Here is a 23,772-nt window from a genome sequence, read left to right on the forward strand (position 1 = left end):
CCTCTAGGAACTCTGACAATCATAACAGGAGTAACTTTGCTAAAATATACCGGAGACAGATTTCTCCAGCAACATTTTAGCTAATCTGTCTGGAAGTAGTCCATGAACTTCTGAACAGGGAGCTATACAACATTGCATAAGTTCATGAAAGATCTTTTCAGCAAAGCTTCTCCTTGGATTATGTGTCTTTGATGTGTTTTGTTTGAAGTAGTAAAGAGACAATTTATTCAACAAAGTGTTTCCTTAACCATGCCAAAACTCAGCTTCCTGGGAGAAAAAAAAAAATGCAAAGTTCGGGATATTCTGATAACACCAAGGGGGCATGACTGAAAATGTCCTTTTTGTGTATGGTCTTTATTTACGCATATTTTAAAATCTTCACAAACTACCATCAATAACAATGGCAACCTGTGTACTTTCAACTACTAAGTTTGACAAAGGTTTGGGATTTTTGTTCAGAGAATCTGAAGAGCAAAGATGCAGACTTTGCCTGAATGAACTGACATCTTGCAATGTAGGTTTTGCAGAATAGGCAGAAAAGAGGTGCTGATCCTCCACCGCCTTTCCCAGTAGAAGATCAGCTACCGTCAGGGATGGCTTTGTTTTGCAGATGAGGATCTTCAAGAAACCTTTTGGTGGATGCTGTTTAGAAAATACAGTCTCTTCTTGTCGTCTCATAATTGGGGTTGTGAACCTTTATAGTTACCTGTTGCAATTACATTTTGTGATGAAAGGGAGAACGTGTGTATTTTCTGCTCACTATACTAACTTAGCATCTGAGAGGTACCCTTCACTTTGTCAGGGGTAATTATGCAGTGTAATTGTTTGTTGTTGGTTTTAAATAACACTTTTATGGATAGGTAAAGGGTTATGAAGCTTTTTATGTTTTTATTTTCCTAAAGGAATTGTGCATCTTATGTTGAAAAGAGTAAGTACATGAGTGTTATACTTCCTGAGTGTTTAGTAAATAGATATTGATTTAATTAATTTGTTGATTGGTTAGGTATTGGTCCATCTGCATATAGTGTTGCCATTTCAGTTTAAAACTCCTAGGGACAATGATCTGAAATGAGATTGATAAAGTTTGTTATTTATTTTTGACTTGGAGTTTTTAGAAGTGGAAAAAGAGCAAAGTATATCTTTAACAAGTATTTGCCGTGATAATAGTTTCCCCACAAGCCTCATTGCGAAAATATCCTGTGTTCCCATTGATTCAAAAATAAGTTCCTTAAAAGAAATGTGAATTAGTAGCATCAGACATGGGTTTTATATGACTTAATCCATGTAGACTTTATCACATACAGACCTTCAAATCTAACATTGACTAATATTCAGAATATTGTACACTGATTGATAGTTACACATCAAAGCCCCCCGACCCCCACCTTCAGTGTAAACATATTGAGCTACTTCCCCCGAGTATTCTGTTAGCCTCCAGTCATTTGTTGTTCAGAGACTTTCTGATTTCTCTGTGTTTAGTAGCCCCTAGAGAATTTAATGAATTAGTCCAGTCTCTGTTGAAGCCTGTGTGAACTTTTAACATCCAAAACATCCCAATGCAAGGAGTTTCACAGCTTAACTACATTTTGCATGAAAAATCATTTCCCCTTGCTTGTTTTGAACCTGCCATCTCTGAGCTTCTTTTGATACTCCCTACATTCTGACAACTCATTACTGTCTTCAGCATTCAGATGCTGTGATGGTGGGCACTAGAAATTCCTAAGATAGATGAATGAGGTGTTTTATAATAATAATTGTTTTGATTTTTAACATCTGGAGTCTGAAATCTATATATACTCTGTCTTTGGGCGTTTTGGTCTTTGGGAGCAGATGTTCACTGTAGTTCCTTTCAACATGTTTCTGGTTTTGTCTCCGACATCCTACTGTAATGGATTAAAATAAGCAGTTTGGCAGCTCTTCAGGCCTTTAAATAAACTTTAATAAGTTGGAGAGCCATTGCATCTCTTGTGGCGCCAGACCAGCAACTATCTATACGTGGTTCTTTTCCTCTTATGCAAGGGTTGTTTGCCCTCTTTTTAATTTTAAATCTTATCTTATTTATCATTTATTCAATAAACAAAATGTGCAAGAATAATTTTAGCTTTGCTGTTTTTTTAGCAAAACTTGTAGGTCCTTAAGCATAGTAAATAAAATCCAAAGAAGATTTTGCTTCTGTTAAATTTTATTATGGAAATAATTTTTTCTTGATTACATTATTTGTTTTCAAATAATCCCTTCATATATTTTGTAAGAAGAGTTGTGGTAGAACAGTTTTGAGATGGATGAATCTAGGAAACACTTTGTAATTGACAGCTGCTGAAAGGAAAGAAAAAAGTTTGACAGTCTAATTTTTGACTCTCGTGAGTTATGGTTTGATTGGCCATCTGAATATTACAGTCAGTAACAGATTTCATCACTATTTGTATTTTTTGATAATTTTATTCAGTTTTTGTTTACTTTTACAGACAAGTGAAAATTCAAGATAGTTATGTCCTCCATCATTTTTACCTCATTGTTTATAGTTGATCAGTGTGAAGCATAAAATCTTAGAGCATTTGAAATGTTTTTCAAGTTCGTGGCAGTTCACAATAAACAAAAAACTGAATTATAAATGTAGAAATAGATTTTTAGTATTTTTGTCTTTTGAGACAGAGTTGTACAAGGGAAATGGATTATAGTCAACTGTGAATATCAGCAGAAATTTTAAACATTGGATACCTGAAATTTTACTTTTAATATCAAGGAAAAAAGGAAATGTTATATTTATATTTCAGAGATCAACCCATCAAAGGGATCTCACTTGAGAAAAATGACTCTCTTCATAAATAGTGCAACAAATTTTGCCATGTATTAATAAGAAGGAAAAGCTGTATTTGCATGTAAAAATAGTTCCTTCAGTTGTACTGAGTTATCATTAGTGGAATCTAGATCGCCATAGTTCAGGGGACTGTTTTTCGTTCATTGCATTAAAAGCCTTCTCCTTTAGAACAAGATGAGGACCAAAAATCTCAAAATATATTTAGTCACAACTTGAAAATTCTGTTTAGTCAGCCATGGCTGCTGAGCTGTATGTCAGCTGCATCCGAGTGCCATATTTCCTCCACAATATGCAGCATAAGTACAGGTTCTCCTGCACACCATTGTCCAGGCTAGGAATAGTTTAATAGTTTAGTATAGTAGTATTCTCAGAATAAAAAAAGACCCCTAGTAAAACTGTATCCTTACATGAGTTTCTAACCATGATATAGTCTTCTCTGGTTGCAATTAGTGAAGCCATATGTGAAATATTTCTAGATGATTTAGGTGTATTGTATTAATGGCCACAATTCCTGATGTCTACAGTATTTTAAGAGACTAAATATCATCCTTGCAAAAAAATAAATAATAGGGTAAGTCAAGGCATCAGAAAGTCCTTCAGTTCTAGACAGTTTAAATTCCACTGAATCTAGAATACATCTTGTGAAGTGTATTCTTCTATTACTGAAGACAACTGCTATGTAATTAAGAATTACTGCTAATTATATTTTGGTTCAATACCATGTTGATAATGGAAAATATGTTATGCCTTGTATATTAATTATCTCCCTGTTTTTTTTTTTTATTCTGTAGTGTTTTGGCAGGATATAATGGTACTATCTTTGCGTATGGTCAGACAGGCAGTGGCAAAACTTTTACCATCACAGGAGGAGCAGAACGTTACAGTGATCGAGGCATCATTCCAAGGACTCTATCTTATATTTTTGATCAGTTGCAAAAGGTATGGGACATTGTTTTCTGCTTATTTTTAATGTCTAGTTTAAAATCATGTTGCAAAAGGCTGTCTTTATAATACTGTTAGAGGAAGCCCTAAAATTAATTCTGATGAAAATATCTAATTTGATGTGATACCTTATGTAAGAATACATTGCTAATAGTTTTGTTTACCTGATTTGTTGCGGTAGAGTGAAAGTAATGGACATCATTGGAGAGGTTTTTTTTGTAGTTTTAAAAACCGTACTATTTTCAGTTGGTGCAACACACATTCAGATGATGTAATTGGTTTTCCTTGTCTTAACACTTATGGACAGATAGCTCCGCTCTGGTTTTGTATGGTATGCATTGCATCACACACATCTTATACAAAAACTACACTGATTCCTATGTATGTAAAGCAACAATGTTATATAAAAGATGGAGCATTATTTTCACTCTTTGTAAGTTACCTAATTTCTTTGTACTTGACTGATGATTGAAGAAAACCCAACCTGTAAAATAAATATTAAACATTTTAAAATATTGAGCTATTAATTTTACCTAATGCCTTTATTTTACCTAACGTTACTAATTAGCTAGAATATATTATAGAATGATAATGCTAAATACATTAATTATGATGAAAAGCAATTTTAAAAGATAGTAATGCAAATCCTTTAAGTATTTGAAAGATAATAGATATCCATGTTCATTTTCCTTCTCTACTGTTTTCCTTTTAACTCCACTTATGGACTTGTATGGAAAGCTTTTACTTGTATATGGTATTAGTAATACAAGTCTGATTCACTGAATATAGTTGTATAGAAACATTGTTAGGCCCATTTCTTAACATAATTATACATGTATAGCGAATGTACAGGTAAAGCTGTAAATAGTAAAATTCCACAAATGTTTATTGTCATTATTGCTGTTATTAATTACTCCTAATGCATTCTTTCCAAAATGAAGAAAAAAAATAAAAATCCTTTAGTCTGTTTTTAAAACAGTATCAGTACCTAAACACCAGTTAACAGTGACTAGAAAAACACTTTCAAAGGTAGTAAACGGTATTCTGCAAAACAATTTTGCATGTGCTTTACATCCGAAACTTCTAGTGGAGAAAGAGTCACTACACCCATATAAATATTGATTTGACTTCACCAAAAATTTCACTGCCCAATACGATTTCTCTGTCTCCTCTCTTTTCCTCATCTTATAGTATTTCTGAGCCTTATAGTTTTGTCCCAGTTATTTATTCATGCTTTTCTGCAGATTTTCCTGCCGCTAACAGCTCAGTGCAACTGCTGTTTGAATACTGAATTTGACATAGCTTATAAGGCAAAACACACCACTCCAGTGTGGTAACTGATCTAAACCAAAGAGCTATAAACTTACTTACTTTTTAGGTGAATCCAGTGATGTATATTTCAACAACTCTATCTGTGCACTGCAGATGTAGGGAGGTAAACAATACAAAGTCTCAAAATAGTTTCGCAATTACAAAAAAAAATACCCTGCAGAAAGTGTGAGTGTAATTGTTGCACTTACAAATTACTCAAGCTGATTTACAAATCATTGTACCCCGCTGAATTTGAAGTCTTTTACTCTTTTACTTTGAATTAAAACATTTGCCATGTTGCCTCCTGTGCAAAAAATGCCATCATGCCTAGCAGAAAGATAAGAGACAGAATTTGGGAGAAGGAGAAAGCTGACTGCAATTTAATTGTATGGTTCTTCTGGATCTACTATGCCCCCAAAAAAAGACACCCGAAACTTAATTTGGCAGCTTACTTATTTATTTTATGTACAGAAAACATGGCATCAATTCATTTTTACAGAAAGTAGTAATGACATTTTCAATACTGCAAGTACACTATAATGTCTCAACAGCTAAGAGCAATGAAAGAAACAGAATAAATACAAGTTATAAACCCTTTCAACTTTAAAAGTCTTACCACACCTAAAATATCCCTTATAATCACCTTACATTATTTTTTTCTGATAAGTAAATGATATTTGTCAACTGAAGTGTTTCAGGAAAGATGTCAGCAACAAAATTTCTAATTGAAATGAGAAGTTAGTTTTAAGTTAGTCATTCCGAATCATAAGTGTTCTGACTGATCTGCAGCCTGCAGGTCGGAAGGGAAGCTTAAGTGACATATCGTATTTTTGCAACATGTAAGGGGCAGGTAAAAGTGCACAGAATGTTGCAGGTACACAAAAGCTTGCTCTTGTGGGAATGGAAATTAAAAAAAAAAACATGTGATTTTGTTGTCTTAGACCTGCTGCATTCACACTACCCCACGAAGGACTTTTTTTGTAGCAAGTGAACAGGCTGATCTTGGAATTGCCAGCAACATACAGTGTCAACACATCAACATTCTTTGCTAGTGCTAATTATGTAATAAAACCAAAATAGGATGAAAAATAACTAGTTTATTTACTGTCTTCTCAGCACATACATTCTACAAAACCAAAAATATTTGTGTTTCCATTTTCGGACTGGGTTTTGGATCAAAAGCTCTACTTATTTATGCTTATAGGGATATTTCTGTCTACCTTCGTCCAAATCTTTGTGTTTGTTTCATGCATTTTCTTTTTTGGTATATCTTAAAGCATCTCTTCCTGGTGTTTTATCTTTCCAGCTGCCTTTTTTTTCATACCTTTCCATTTTTTTTCATTTCTTTCTATCTACAAGTGTGCTTTGGAAAATGCTGACATAGTGGAGAAGTCATCTGCCTCCTAGCTCTAAATAGGATGGAACAGGAGAGAGTGAATTCAGGGGCACAAAATCCAAGACTTAGGTCTTACTTGCACTGAGACAGTGCAATTTGAAACCAAGGAAACAAAACTTTTTACCCAAAATGAGAAGCAAATCAAGCCCTTTGTTTTTAATAACATCTCATTCTAATTTATTGTTCAGAAATTCTCCTGCTTCCACAGCTTCCTGTCTGAACAGTTCCTCACTACATTTTTTCCATCCATATGTAGTGTATTTTTTTTGAATGGTGTCCCTTGAAATAGTGAACTATCATTATCAATAAAAAAGTAATGGAAAATTATTCTCTGAAAATGAAAAGTTCGTATCTCAAAGTATTTTGCAAAACAACTGTAGCAGATTGGATTATTAAACAGCTACTGTGAGTGTTATGTGTGTGCTTTCACAGTGGCTTCATCTGCTGAAAAGTGACTAATTTTCTTTTATTTTTGAAATCGTAGCCCATTATTTTGAGGTTTATGTTGTTTGGATTTGGCTTTGGAGCAGGAGAAAATTCTGTCTGAAAAAAACCCAGTTGTGTTAAGTTACATTTTGGCAAAGTACTATACAGAAAAAAAAAAGGATTACAGAGAATGGCTGACATCATATGCAGTGCTTAAATGTTATGATAAAGAGAGTGGAAAGCAGTGTGTCATTGATGTTTATAAATGAAGTAAATCTTTGATTTTGTTTGTTGTTGTTGTTGTTCCTTGTTTTTTTTTAAGCATAGTCTTTCTATCTGTAAGATGAATTTACCTTTTTATAACAACATTCTTTTTTTGTTGTTGTAGAAGTTAAAAATGGCATGTTGCATGGTTCTGTAAGGAGGCTGCCATATACATGTGTATACAGACTTTTCTAAATATAAGGAACCAATAAAGAAACCCAGAGTAAACTCCTGTGCTTGATGGGGTTTTGGGAGTATTTTTGTTTTGGCGTTTTTGTATGGGTTTTTTTTTTTGTTTCCTTTCTCTTCTTGAGCCTTTATGCATATGGTAACAGAAAACAGAAAAGTAGCACAAATTGAAAAGGTAAACCATACCCAGCGAGGGAAAAAGAGACAGAGCGAGGCAGCAACATAAAAGCTGTAGTGATAAATTTGTCTGCCGTTCTAACTCTGACTTCTCTTTATAGCTTTCTTTTTTTCAGTTTGGTTTTTTTTTTCTCTTTTCTCATCCAGGATAGCAGTAAAGTATATACAACTCATGTTTCCTACTTGGAAATCTACAATGAATGTGGTTATGATCTACTGGACCCAAGACACGAGGCCTCCAGATTGGAAGACTTGCCGTAAGTAATAAAACTACAGAGAATCATCAAAAACAACAGAAATAATTTTTAGATGCCATGTTTGGGAATGCATGCATGCATTGCTTGGGAATTTTTTTTGAAACTATGCTACTGGTCTCAATGTTAATTAACTCAAAATATTTTGTTTTCTCAATTTTATCAACTGTGTAATTTTTCTCTTCTTCTGTATGTATAGAGGCTAGGGAAACTAGATGGGAGTAACTGAAAGTGAAAGTATTAAAATGTATATTGATATTATGCAGATCTATTGCAGCCACTGAAAACAAAAGAGAAGATATATGTTTTTTTTCATGACAGCCTGTCTCTTTGTATGTTACGCACATGTGTGTGGTGTGTGTGGCAGAGACATAAGTAACAGGCAGTATTTCCCTGCAACAGTAGGGAGAAAAACTCCCTGCTTCTACTTGGACCTTTCCCTTCAATGATAATTAGTTTTCTACAATAAGCAATTATGGAATAAGGTAAATAACGAATAGAAAAGGCCACAAGGAACTCCAAAGGACAATATATTTACCTCAGAATGGATGATTGTTTATAATAGTTTTCATTGATAAGACACTAGCACCTGCTAATACTTGGAGAAGAGTAGTAAATAAAGATTTGTAGGTCATGAACACGTAAGCCTGTTGGAGTTAAAGATTTTATAATTTATAGGAAATTCAAACAATAGTTCCTAAGTTTCTTCTGAAAAAGTAGTTTATAGTCTGTGTTATTCTTAAAATAATTCAGTAAAAAGTAAATATGTTTAAATAAGTGAGTTGTTGACTGCTTGGGTTTGCAAATGCCCTGAAATAATGCTGGGAACCATAAACTTTCTCACTCAACAGGATGGTGATGGAAATATGAAAATAGCTATTAAATCACTGCTGATACAAGAGCAGGAAATGTACCGAAAAATGCCAATGGAACAAAACCAGAAAATCAATAGAATTTTACATCAAAATAACTGATTTTTTTTAACAACATATTAAACCCACTTTATTTATTACAAAAAAAATCTTCCAAGTTTTGTTAAAATCTAGCTTCAGTTTTCTACACAATATGTAGTATCTAGGTTATATATCTACAAAAAACTTTCAAGATGGATCTCTATAAAACAAGCTAGTCTAGAGATAAGGAAGGCAGCAGACAAACTCAAAGTATGAGACTTGGGTGTAAATTGGTCTCATTGCTTTGCTTTTTTAATCTGTAAAATGGAACTGAATTTTATCACTTTACGACACATTGATACTATAAGGACCCTATTTACTGATGTCTTTTGTGGTAAAGTTTAGGAATTTAATTTGATTTATTATCTACTTTCTCTGCTATGCGGAGGAAAATTTTATATCAGAGACTAATTTGGGTAATAATTTAATTTTTGTGCCCATTTTTACACGTGCAGATTTTTTTTTTGGCAGTTGTTACACTTCTTCAGCTTATTAAAGTTAATTGTATTAAGTTATTCAAGTTTATTAAATTATTAATTCCATTTATTAAGTTATTTGCAATATTTTATTTTAACTTATTCCATTTATTCATTTTAAGAAATTGAATTTATTCAATTGAACTAAATTGAATTTGATTAATTTAGTTGCAACTTTAAAGCAGTTATTTGAGGGTCATATGCCCTGGAAAACATGTCACTTTTTAAAATTAGGTTTTGAATGTTTACTAATAATAATGAATTTTCAAATCTCAGAATTTATTTATGTAGGATGATTCAGTTAAGATAAAGAATAACTCGTTGTATATGTGTTAGTCTATTTTTTAAAAGTAAAAGTTGACAGATAATTTGGTTGTGAATTAGGGATAAAGCACACTGGGATAATCATAATTACCTGTAAACTTATATACTGTATACTATTGCAGGATGGGTTTTAATGAGATAATAATTTTTTCTCTGCAGAGTAATTAATCTTAATAAATGCTTAATGGTTTTACTGTATATGGTCATTATTGTAATGATCATATAATGACCATAATTTTGTAAAAAAATATATACTATACACTAAAACTATACCTTGACCACTCATATTTAGCATTGTGAAAAAGTATTTAATTAATAACATAGTTTTGTTTATTTTAAAGATAATAATTTAGGGATTCGAAATATAAAAATACGTAGTAACATTCTGAGCTTAAAAGGGACTGCAAGTTACAGGGAAGGTCAGTTGCACGATTAACTATATTTTAGTTACTTGGTTAATTTTGTAAATGACAAAATAAGTAGTAGTTACACATTAAGCAGATAGTAATCACATACTTTAAAATATATCAGGTGTTTATTACCTGATATATATTTTATTTTTCTGAGAATTTTATGTGCTTAAGACCTTTTAAGACTTTAGTGACAATAAGCAAACTACAGAATAGTCTAACTTCCTCAAGTTTGTTTGAAAGCAAGTATTTAATGAGAATATTAAAAAGAACTTATGATTTTTGTACTTTTAAAAGGTCATATTATGCATGATTTCCTGTTGAACTCCACAGTGGATCATGGAGGTTTTAAGCATCATACAAAGCCAAATGCCCGTTTTCTATACTTGGGTAAATTTTAGCAGTCTGTGGAGATACTCTCTCAAGTATATGAGATGGACAATAAAAGTGTTGAAAAAATATGTCATTTTAGAAGAGTAAATAAAAGATTAGTTTGTCTCATAAAGTACGCAGATTGTTTGGGAACAGTATTATCTCTATTCCTGCAAAAGAAGGGGGACGCAATTTGAATTAAAGATATGTACTTCTGCTTGGCAGACTCTGCGTTAATGACTTTACGTTATCAGTTCAATGAAACACAGTGATAGCATTCAGGTAATAGAAGTTATGAAAAGTGCAATACAGACTTGGTGATAGGACTTGAAAAATGAGACATTGAACTTGTATTTGATGTTTAAGACAAAGTGAATAATAAAAATTTCAAAAACTGGCCATTCCATCTAATCATTGCATGATTAGATTTGGAATCTCAGCTCCTGAATTCAATGTTTTGTGTGTAGCCATCCTTTGTATATTCTTTAGACTACTAAATTATCATCTTAATACTGCTTAATCTTTTCATTGGAGTCTGCCAGATGAGAAGGGAAGAGGCTCTCACAAAAAAATCACTACTTTTCTGGAAATAAATTCCTGACAAATCTCTGAGTGTAGTTCATATATCTATATATTTGTCTGTCTGTATGTATACATATATAGATTCACATATAGAATTACATTACATTACATACATTATTTATGTATGCATATGTAGAGCTATTTATACACATACATAGTTATTTATATATAGAATCATAGAATGGTTAGGGTTGGAAGGGACCTTCAAAGGTCATCTAGTCCAACCCCCCTGCAAGGAGCAGGGACATCCCCGACTAGATCAGGTTGCTCAGAGCCTCATCCAGCCTGACCTTGAACATTTCCAGGGGTGGGGCATCCACCACCTTTCTGGGCAACCTGTTCCGGTGTTCTACTACTCTCATCATAAAAAAAATTTTCCTCATATCTAATCTAAATCTATCCCACTCTATTTTAAAACCATTACCCCTCGTCCTATCACAACAGACCCTACTGAACAGTCTCTCCCCAACAGACCCTACTGAACATTCTCTCCCCATTTATGTATATATAAATAAATGTATATAATGTTTCTAATAGGTACAGATATTTATACATCAACCAAATCTGGTTTTGAAATCTCATTGAACCTTTATTTTCACAGAAAAAAAGAAACAATTTTTGTAATGTTTGTATGTAATTATGTTATGTGTAGCCCATAGAAGTTATCATTTGAGATACCTTAATGTTTCATATACAATATGCCTTAGTTTACAATTGTAACTTGTTTTGCTTATGCAAAGCTGATGGTATTTTAATTTTGTGACACTGTAACTGAAACACAGCATATGCAGATGCAAATACATTTGAAGAATCTTACTTATTAGAATGCAAAAAAAATTAATTTAATATTGACAATCTAATTCTGGTTCTAGCTGTAGAGAGTTCCATGTTTATACAAGGAAATTGATTGTTTTCAAACATGTTAAAATATAAAACTCTTGCTATAAAATATAGCTAGTAGAAGACTATTTGAATTCTTACTGCCATCTCTTGCTTTCATAAAAGATTTGCAGCACTGTTCAAATTAGGAAAATTTTTCTGAAGATCTTAATTTGCTCTGAGGCTGTGCAAGATGCTTTCTCCTCTAACAAGTTCTCTGTTGTACAGTGTATTTGTAATTTATATAATACCATGATACTGAATCAAACCAGTTTCATTTAGTTATAACCTACCAGTACAAACTCTTCCTAACTAATTTGTATTATTTATTAAGAAATAAGAATTTCCTTGTCACTGAACAATAACACAAAAATAAAACTGAGCTTATAGAACCATTAGTCACAGATTAAGTCAGGACAACCATTAAATTACCACTTTACCTGTCCAGACTGCAGCAAGTGACACTCTTGCGTGTGAAAGGAAACTAAAATTAATGCTTTTTTACCTTAAGATGTCAGTCTTTAAACTGCAGTAGTTGAGGAGCTACTTCACAAAGAGCTCAGGTAACCATTAATCAGGAGTGATGTGGCTGGGGGAAAATGTTATCTAAACTGCCAGCTAGCTTAAGTGATTCCTCATTTTCATTTGAAGATTCTTTGAAGTCCTCTTTGATAGGGTAATACATAAGATTTAGTATGATGTTGGCTGACTTCTTTAAAAAAAAAAACAAACCACCCCACCCCCCCAAAAAAAACAAAGCAGCTTCTGCTTCAGAAAGATGTTTATGTGAACTGTAGATTACATTAACTCAGTTCCATAAAAAGGAAGACACTTTACACTAAGATCCAATTAACTTCAAAGATCAACAATGATACCTATAGTAATATGTATTGGTAACATGCAGAACAGTTGTGTTCCATGGATTCAGTGTAAAATATTTTATTTTTTAGAAAAATCTGTAACTGAATATTGATTAAGTAGGTCAAATGAGTTTATAGTCTAAACCAACTAATATAATAATTCCTGTGCTGCTTAACAAAGAAGGGGGGAAAAATAATCTAAAGGAATGATTTTCAATATATAGGAAATATATTTTATTCAGCCTGATTTTTTTTGATGGAAATATATCTGCTACCTATCTCCAGGCTCAACAGTAGTAATGTCAGCTCTTCCCCTTTTCAATGGCTGTACCAACTATGTAACCTAGAAACTGACCACCATCTTCAAGAACTAAATTTTCAGTGTTCAGAAAATTACCAGTGTTTTAAAGTTTTTAAGGCTAATAATAATAATAGTTCACTCTTTTCATATGCAATTCTTCATTTTGAACGAATGTGTGTTCAGTGTCTTACTACTGAATACAGAAGATTAGGAGAATCTTCAGGTTTGTAAACTTAAGCTTTTCTGTTTGTTAATGAGGAGACAGCTGACAACCGTTCTGAATAATTTATTCAAAGATTATGTATTGTTTATTACAGTTCAAACAAATTACACCTTAAATGTGTAAAATAACTTCAGCATACATTATATATAGTTTATTCCCATCCAGATTTTATGTTGATTTGTTTCCTGAAAACCAGTAGGAACAAGTCAGTGAAACTTCTCTAAGGTGACTTTTCTAAAGGCATTGGATGGTTAAATTAATTCAGTTCACATTGTTGCTGTGCAGTTCAAGGAAACTTTACTTTTGAATATCAAAGTATTATTTAACAAACTTTTTTTTTTTTGTGAGTGAGATTGTTGCAGTTGCCCACAAATTCTAACAGATCTTGTGTGTGTTGTTTGTACACGAACAATCAATCTCATTGTTTCAGTTCTAACTTCTTGTTCTGCAAGGCAGAGTGGGAGGGAGAAGGCTGGTGCAGGACTCTTTCCAGATCTCAGTAAGAAAGGTCTGACAGCAAATGGCTTAGAATCATATAATCATAGAATTGTTTAGGTTGGAAAAGACCTTTAAGATGAACAAGTCCAACTGTTAATCTAGCACTGCCAAGTCCAGCACTAAACCAGAGAAGCACTCAGCACTTGGCCTTGTTGAACCTCGTACAGTTGGCCTCAGCCTGTTCATCCAGCCTGTCTAGATCCCTCTGCAGAGTCTTCCTACCCTCAAGCACATCAACACTCCCACCCAAGTTGGTGTCGTCTGCAAACTTACTGAGGGTGCACTCCATCCCCTCATCGAGATCATGGATAAAGATATTAAACAGAACTGGCCCCGGTACTGAGCTGGGGAGCACTGCTTGTGACTGGTTGACAACTGGATTTAACTCCATTCACCACAACTCTGTGGGCCTGGCCATCCGCCCAGTTTTTTACCCACTGAAGAGTACACCCATCCTAGCCATGAGCAGCCAGTTTCTCCAGGAGAATGCTATTGGAAATGGTGTCAAAGGCATTACTAAAGTCTAGGTAACAACATCCACAGCCTTTCCTAAGTGGTCGCCTTGTCATAGACGGAAATCAGGTTGTGCCTTTCGTAAGCCCATGCTGACTGGGCCTGATCACCTGGTTTTCCGCCCCATGCCACATGATGGCACTCAAGATGATCTGCTCCATAACGTTCCCCTGCACTGAGGTTTGTAGGCCTGTAGTTCTCCATATCCTCCTTCCAGCCGTTCTTGTAGATGGGCATCACATTTGCTAACCTCCCATCAACTGGGACCTCCCCAGTTAGCCAGAACTGCTGGTAAATGATGGAAAGTGGCTTGGTGAGCACTTCTGCTAGCTCCCTCAGTATCCTTGGGTGGATCTCATCTTGCGCCATAGACTTGTGTGTGTCTACGTGGTCTAGCAGGTCGCTAACCATTTCCCCTTGGATTATGGGGGCTTCATTCTGTTCCCTGTCCCTGTCTTCAGCTCAGGTGCCTGGCTACTTGAAGAACAACTGGTCTTACTATTAAAGACTGAGGCAAAGAAGGCATTAAGTACCTCAGACTTTTCCTCGTCCTTTGTCACTATGTTTCCCACTGCATGCAATAAAGGACAGAAATTCTCCTTAGCCCTCCTTTTCTTACTAAGGTATTTATAGAAACATTTTTAGTTGTCTTTTACAGCAGTAGCCACATTAAATTCTAATTGGGCTTTGGCACTTCTAATTTTCTCCCTGCTTAACCTCACAACATCCTTGTAGTCCTCCTGAATTGCCTGCCACTTCTTCCAGAGGTCATAAACTCTCCTTTTTTTTTTTTCTGAGTTCCAGCCAAAGCTCTCTGTTCAGCCAGGCTGGTCTTCTTCCCTGCCTTAATAAGGTAACTGCTTTAACAGGATAGAATAAGAAGAGGAATATAGATGGCAAGTAGATCTTCCATTTGGTCGGCTGCTGGGTACCCCACATTCATGCAGCATCAAATGGAGCCTAAGTGGATTTCCCCACTGCACAGAGCAGCACAAATCTGTTTCGTGGAGAGAAGCTCTCCCTTTTGGTCATTCGAGCTTTTATATATTTTCCTTACTGGAAAATGGCTCAATTTCTGAAGGATGTTCTCACGACAACTTGCAGCATTTTTTGATAAGGGCAAGGCCACGTGGGTCATGTGATGACCAGGTGGGAGCTACCTGCAGGCTCTTCTGTTACGATGACCTGGCTGAATTTATCCTGCAGCCAAGGGGTCTGTGCAACACGACACAGGCTGGATGCTACACTGTGCACACAGCACAAGCTGTGCCTGCTCAGGAAACTGTTATGTAGATCACTAACTCCTAAACGTGCAACAGTCTCTCAGTCGGTATCGATACACTCCTATGTCCATGAAATGTAGAACAAGCAAACTGTGTTTTTCTTGTCTCGCTTATAGGATTCATTGGAGACACTGGGAAGTGTTTCCTGTCAGAATATGATGTGTCGGGAGAACAGCCTCCACCAGTACTTCCTCATCTCATGGTTCTGTCATGTCTCACAAGCTAGGGAGATTATGCTCTAGGTCTGTACTTGAATGCAAAACCAAATCTCTGTGCTCTTGAAAGCTGTGCTGGTGGCTGACGTTGCCTCTTGAATCAGCGTTGACTTTGTCCTCTGATGTGGTATTCAGGGAGATATACTTCTGAAAGATACTTTTTTAATGGCATATAAAATTATGATCTTAGCTATTCTGTCTTAAAAACTAAAGCTCCTTGCTCCTTTACACAAAAATTAGCTGTAGTTATCCATTAGTTTATTCTGTTCTTCTGGACAGACTCCAAGATGCCTGTCTGCTGCTTTTTTATCTTTTCCCTAAATTTATTATTGACTGTATAGTCTCCTCTTCATGCTGAAGTAGTATCACTATATTCTCCTAATGTATTGTCACAGAAGGTATACATCCTCATATATGGTTTGCTTACCTCATTATGACTATTTTTAAATGTTTATGAAGTTTTGGAGATTTTTTTTTTTTTTTAATTCTAAGCCCTAGAGACAGGGGATTCCTATCATTATAGGAAACTTGATTTTTAAAATTATCTTTTGTTTTCCAAAATATTGTATTTTTTTAAAATTTATATTACATAAATTAATGAGATGGTATTAATTAATCAAAGGAAGCCTTAACTTCATTTTTTGCTAGTAACAGGAGTTTCATAAATGAAAGCGTTCGATGTGTAAGGCTCTCTTGCATTAATGCCAGCTCAGCTGATTCAGGAAAGGATCTGAGTGAATAACAGTGTAAAAAAGGCTGATCCTATCCTGTAGGTTTTCTGGTCAGCGACAAATTCCATCTATTAAGCCAAATGGAAAAGATTATTTGTTTATAAAGAAAACAAAACCTTGTCTTTGCCTTCTTTCAGTCATTATGAATAACTTAACAGATCTTTTCCACTCCAAGATCCAAGTTAGGGTTATGAAATTTAAAGATTTCACTAATGCAGAGAATCTTCTGTAGAAATACATTATCATATTATACAGTAACTTTATAGTACTATAATATAAATAATTTTGTTGTCATTTTGGAAAATGTCTTTCTGAGGAAGTTTTGACAGATGCCTCTCAAGATGTGCAAATTTAGATTTCCATCTGGAAATCCTCCTAATAGCTGCAAGGCCACTGTATAGGAGACTGGCACTGGTGTGTCATGTCCCCAACTGTCTACTTTTTGATATCATTATCCGCCAGAGCACTTTGTCCAAACTAATATCTTCATTGTCTGGAAATTATTTATGACCATTGGTCAAAACATAATCTGAAAAGATCCTTAAAAATTTAAATACTATGCCAAGTGTACATAGTAAACCAACATTGTTTTCCTAAACTATAAAAAGAGGTAGATGATGCTTACCATGCAATTTCAAAATATTAAAATTAGTCAAAGTATCGTACTGTAATCAGAACGACTCTGGGCTTTAGCATGTGATGCATACATAGGTGGAATTGCAGACAGAATACAATTTGACATCATCAAAACATTGTTATGCAAGAGAGGCAATCATGCTTGGTAAAACAATTGTTAGAACTACTAAAAAAGCATTGTATGTACTTTTACATGGTTTTTAGAGTTTTTTTTTCCTAGGAAATAGTGAGTGTATTGCAATGTGTTCAAATTATTTCTGTATATCCGTTCCAATATTTTGACCATCAGAGGGTAAACTAATTCCCTAATGCTTAAGAGTAATATTATAGAATGCTGCTTAGGTGCTCAATTTGGTTCTGTCGGTTTTGGGGAAAAAAAAAAAGACAAGCAAAGCAGAAGAAAACTGAACCTGTGTGATTTTGAAGCAGCTTGGAGTAATTAAGATACAAGAGCTATCTAGAGATAAAAACTCAAGCCCCATACTCCCTCTTGTGGTTAACCTCGAAGAATATGGAAAAAATGTATATACATATACACACATAAACATACGCGTGTGTATATATATATAAAGTATTATCTATACATACAGGGAAAAACCACCAGTTTTTTTTTAAAAAAACTTCTAACTTTAAAAAAAGTTTTAATTTGCTTGTTGTAACTTGTCTCAGAACATGTAATTCACCCTGAAGGACATGTCATTCATCCTCAGAACTAGTATACTTGTTTCAACAGAGTCTTCACTCTGGGAGTTTTCCAAATTCAGTGATACAACTGCTTGGCTTCCATGTTGGATGCTATAGAATGTCCTAAGTGAAGATACTGGTGGCTCAGTAAAGCAAAAAAAAATTGAACTTCCAGTAACCTGATCAAAATAAAAAGTTATTATTTAAAAGGGCTATTTAGAGAAGTGTAAAGGACTTTCAGTAATACTTAGTAGCTCTCCTGGGCCTTTTGCCATATCTTTGCTACTTCCATCTTTCTTCTTCTAAATTTTAAGGCTTAAAGAAGTACAACTAAGAGCATTTCTGACCTCAGTGGAAATAAATAAAATAATTCTGTCCACTAGTTTTAAATTAAATAAAGAGATCATTTAATTTGTAGTTATTACCATCTAAGAAGAATAAAAACAGAAATAATCTTGATAAATGAAAAGTTATTAGAAAGATGTTGGCTACAGATGTGTTGATTCTGAAATATTCTATGCCTATTTGTTCATCAAGATTATTGTATGCTTTATTTATCATTTGTGCTTAAATAGCTGTGGTAATGGTGAACAAACTCCTACTTATTATTTATTTGTGATGATTTATCTAACCTCTTGCTCCTGAGATTTTACTATATGTCATAAAAAACATCCCAAAGTGTTATCTAATAGTTATAGGTTTTTATATATTCTTTTCTGTTTGGAAGTTTATAATAAAGGAATAACAAGAAGGTGACAGAGAAAAAAAATAAGTCAGCACTTCCTTTAATGTGCATCTTTTGCATCTTTTAGTCTTTATGATTTTGGTTCTTTTGTTATGTTTGGTTTTGGGTTTTAGATGTTACCTGTTAGGCACAATCAAAGTGAAAGTATGAAACAAAGATTATCTTATAACAATTCTGGCTTTCATTTAGCTTTTTTTTTTTTCCTGTGTAGAAAAGTGACAATAATGGAAGACCCTGATCAGAACATTCATCTGAAAAACTTGTCTCTTCAGCAAGCAGCCAATGAAGAGGAAGCCTTAAACCTGCTCTTCTTGGGAGACACCAACAGAATGATTGCTGAGGTGAGAATTACTGCTACAAATCTTACTTAACACCACCAGAGTTAAGATGGTCATATACATCTCATGTGGAGAAGTTTGTTTTGGAAGTCCTTGAGATAAGTGAGTAAGTATCTTGTTTTTGAGTGTATTTCTACTGTGAAATTAAATAAGCATTTCTCTGACTATAGCTTTCAATTTGCAAAGAGCATTCTGTTTTTCCTTAGCGAATATGATTGGTGGCTATTGATTTTATAACTTACTGCAGTTAAAATAGATAAGAAAAAAAAAACTTCTCATAAACCATAGACTGACTTTTGCTTGTGGCATGTATCAACATACACACACATTTAAAGATGAGAAAACATGACTTTACAAAGCATTGTCAAACATTCCCACAGAAGTACTAAATTGCCTTTGAAGTAGTTACAGTCAGAGTTACCAGTCCTCTCTTTTTTTTTTTCTTCTTATTGCATAAACATGTGGCATTATGTATAAAAAAAAAATGGTAGTGTGATGCACATTCGAAATAAATATTTGCCAATATGCAAAAAAACACAAGAGTGTTTTTACTGATTCTGGAAAATTCAAATGAAGAATTTCCATATCCATTTAGTAAAATCTGTAGATTTTTTTCCTTATCTTCATACTTGAAATTGAATGTCAATATCTAAACTGTATTGTATATTGTGAGCACTGTCGAAATGACTTTACCACAACACAGCTAATTTGTGGGATTTCTTCCTCTATCTGACCAAAAAGATATGTCATGAATCAATGAGGAGAAAGATATTTGAAGTATATGAAATAGTCAAGTAGTTCGCTGTTCATCCTGGATGACTATGTACACCTGGGCACAGAGGAAGAAGCATTTGATTACAAAATGTAAATAGGTAAAAACCTGATTTGTTCTCTGTTTTTCAAGAGAGACTATTTCAGCAGTATCATTTTGAGAGGCAGAAAGATGTTAAGGCCAGAGATAATCAAGCTGTACTTAAGGGCTGTTAATTAATATGAATATTGAAGCAACAAACTATTTAAAGATATTGAAATGAAAAAAATTTATACAATTTTTTTTTTCTTTAATTAAGAGTACTTAAAAGGAAAAAAAATGCAGAGAATGCTTGCTTGGAATAACTACCACCCATTGCAGCAGTATTTACTTTACTTAGTCTGAATGCTAATTCCAGAAACTTCAAATGAGGTGGATTTAATTGCAGAAACTTTATTTATATAGTTATTTCATACATTGTTCCTTTGCAATTGTAGCAGGTACACTGCAGTACATAGAGTTCAGTGAGCTTACTGAGTGCTGCTTCCTCTCAGACATTACAGAATTTATCATCCCATTACCATTTGGCATTTATGGCTTTAGGTGACTGTCGTATGTTATATGATCACTTAACAGAATGAGAAAATAGTGTTTGCAGAAATGAGGGATTAATGTAGAGGTTTAGGGGAGAGGACTTAGGACATCAACTATAACTTCTTCTGCAGAGATCCATATTTTTAAACCTTAATTGAATTATAACATTTCCTGACCTCAAAAAAAAAAAAAAGATTAGGACTCTATTTAAGTAAACTTTAAAAGATACAAGGTGAATAAACCTAAATAGAATAGAAAGTAAAAGAAAAATGATGTTTGATTGGTTGTTTTTAATGATGAGGAGTTTGGGTATGAAAAAACTAAGATTACTATCATGGATCACATAGAAAATCTGTGGCAGAACTGCAACCTTTAAAATTATAATCTAATACTTTACCCCTGAGATAACCCTTGTTTCAAGAGTTGCAGGACCATTTTGAAAATAAGAATGACAATTTAATTTTGCAATATCTCTGCTAGTGGAGTCTAACTTGTGATTTGAGGTCTGCATTTTGCCCTCACCACTGACTGTGCTAAAAAGACTGCAAGGTGTGGAAATGGTAAGATGGGAGACATCTGTGTACAAACACTTTATAACATAAAAATCCAAATAGGAAGCTTTTGTCTCTTATATTTTGCCAGGGAGAAATGGGCAGAGAACAAACCCCAAAACCTGATTCTTTTGATGGCAGTTCTTCCAACTGTAAGGGCTATTTTTTTTTGTCTGTTTATTTTTCCCATAAACAGTTTCTTGTTACATTTGAATGCACAAAAATCTCAGCAACAAATTATTTTTAAAAATCTGAAATCCTTTTATTTTTTGTATTTTGACTTTTTAAGCCACCTTTATGATTTAAGTATCTCAAATACATGCAAACAAAGGATTCCAAAATGTAATTTATACATATGATGCAGGTGGTAGCAGCAGTATCTAAAAAAGCTCGTGTACAGAAGTAATTGTTTGGCCATTTAGGTAGTAGTCACAAACCATTTTATTTTGGTAGATATACTATTAATATGTCTTCAGCAGAAGTGGTCTTTTCTAAATGCTTATGATGGAAATCTCTTGTGATCACTGTCCTTTGAAACAAAATGCCTGAACCTCTATAATTTAGAGAATTAGGACTACTTTTTTTTTGGTATTTCTCCTAAAAGAGCAGAGTAAAGTAGACCCAGTAGCCTCCCAAGAGTATGCATCAATTTCAAAACTGTAAAATCTTTATGTAAGATTGGTATGTTGCATGTTGCATGTACATTTAACATTTGTTTTTCCTCTAATGGAAAATTACTTCATTTTAATGAGAAAGGAAATGTTTTTGTGCATGGTTTTATACCTATAATACTCCATTGTTTAAATTTGGAAGACAACACATACTACACAGTATTTGTTTCATCATTTAAAATGTTTTGAAGTACACATGGGGCAAGCAGTGAGCTTCTGGCAGTGTTTAAATATGTCTATTTCAAGAAAGAATGAAACTTTTAAACATCTAAAGATAGTTGTGGGGAATGACTTGTTACCTCTGAATTCTCCACTAGTATTCTCTAGAAGATATTTAAACAGCCACTGGTAATGTTTGAATGCATTGTTTCTTAGACGAAATACGAAAAAAATAGGATTTGAATGTGTGAACATATGAAATTAAGTAACAATTTGCCAAGAAGGTATATTATCCATGTAAGAGCTGCATTCCAGAATGAGTTACAACTTTCTGCTATCCTAGGTTCCTCATTGGTGTCAAGTGTTATTTTATTTCTGCTCCCACAAACCTGTTCTGTAGTATCATTAGCATCATCATTTCAGCACAGGTGCTTTCATTTCCATGTGTGGTAAAACAATTACTGGTCATACATACTGCTTTGAATAGTCCTTAAAGAGCTTTGGGATTCTTATGGATAAAAGACACTGTATAACATAAAATTTAATATTCTCCTCAGGGAATATTAATTACTTTGAAAGTTACCACGGTTACCATGGTCTAACTGTGAAACTGTAGTAAATATGGAAAAGTAAAGTATTGCTTTTAGAAATCAGGGAAGTGTCAGATTGCTAATTTATTGCTATGAAAATATAAGGATCAGAGTAAGTGCAATTTCAACTGTGTCAAGTGTACCTAAGTACTCCTGAAGAGCACCTTCGGTTGTGCTGTATTAATCAGAAAGGAAGTTAAAGCTATATTAAGATTTCACTCATCTGTCATATACAAAGGCAGGAACCTCCTATTCTTCATCTTACATCCCCTTCCATATAGCATGGTTCTGTTGGAACTGGTCGAGTTTATATTATTTAGACAGATATATCCACTGTTTTTCAATGAAGAATCTCTGCTCCACTGCATTAAATTGCTTTGTTATCATTCTTGTAGGACACAATGGCTCTTTTCTTGCCTTCTCGACTGTGAAATGACTATAGCTGTCAGAACTTCTTCCTACAGATATCCATCTGATTGTAGCTTGCAACTGGAGAAAATCAATTTGATATCTGTCTTGGATGCTATCAGTGCTTTTCTTTTTTTACTTGCCCATCTTCAAAAAGTCAAAACTGAAAAAAACTTAAGAGGAAAAATAGACTTTCCTTAAAACCAAATTTTATACCTTTTCACTGATACATTCTCTCAAAAAAAAAAAAAAGGGAGCATTCAGAATCAGCCTTTCTTTGTTTATACCTTGGCTAGTCACTAATTCACTCATATAGGAAAATCATATTCTTCTGATGTCTAAATATTTTGATTCAAAGAAGAAGAGATTCCACTGGAACTGTATAAACTGCAAAGTGGAGATAGTTTGCAATATACGCTGAAAGACTGCATTTATCACCTCTGAAATCTTTTTATCCCAGCTGTCCTGAACTTTTTTCTTTATTTTCTGTGTCTGACTGTGTTGGCAGCTGTAATCAACACATTATTCTTCTAGATATTAGCAGCTTCTGTTGGTCTAATGGTGATTTTCGAACTGCCTTTTGTATGTTTTTCTCCTGTTATGAAACTTTCTTCTTCTTAGGTCCTCAATTATTAAGAACTCTATTTAGACCAGTAGCATCCTCTTTCTGGCTATTCTTCTTAGACAAAACAACATGTAATAGCAGCTGCAACAAATAAAGGATTTAGGAAATACATAAATTCTTGCATAGGGAGGAACTCTTGCAGTGGTTTGTTCATTTAAGATAGATAACAATTAGATTAAGATGGATAACTTAGGCTCCAGCAAGTTTTAGAACCTTTCAAGAGCTTGTATTCCTTGACAGAAACATCCAGCCTAGGTGCTTCTTGCCATAGGGCCACGCTGCAGACTCTCACTTAAGTAGAAACAACCTTCTTACAACCATTGCACAGATAAGTGTAATAGTTTGAGTTACTAAGCTTCTATACAATTTATTTAATTTCAGCAAACACAGGTATATCGTGGTCTTGGAGAAAAATGAGACTGGGTTGTTTGGCTTGAATACATTCTATTCTTGTATACATTTTCCAACATAAAACAAAATATTGGTCTTTTACTAAAACATGATCTCGAAAGATATATTATTGAATTCCTCTTTTACCATGCTGCAGATGGGCAGCAACCTGCCATTAATTCCTTTGTAGTGTTCATGTGATATCACAAAGCATCTGAAGTCTGCTTATGTGG

General features: G+C 34.0%; 1 protein-coding gene across 1 annotated transcript in view; it reads left to right on the forward strand.

The window, feature by feature from the left end:
• Window positions 1-23,772, forward strand: part of KIF6 (kinesin family member 6) — a 163,450-nt gene that overhangs the window by 15,896 nt on the left and 123,782 nt on the right. The window contains exons 4-6 of the mRNA XM_086743876.1: window positions 3,610-3,757; window positions 7,671-7,780; window positions 18,674-18,803. Coding sequence (XP_086600002.1) covers window positions 3,610-3,757; window positions 7,671-7,780; window positions 18,674-18,803 — 388 coding nt within the window. The remainder of the gene's footprint in view (window positions 1-3,609; window positions 3,758-7,670; window positions 7,781-18,673; window positions 18,804-23,772) is intronic.

Source organism: Chlamydotis macqueenii, chromosome 3 (genome assembly GCF_036417535.1).
Source record: "Chlamydotis macqueenii isolate bChlMac1 chromosome 3, bChlMac1.mat, whole genome shotgun sequence".
NCBI classification, from domain to species: domain Eukaryota; kingdom Metazoa; phylum Chordata; class Aves; order Otidiformes; family Otididae; genus Chlamydotis; species Chlamydotis macqueenii.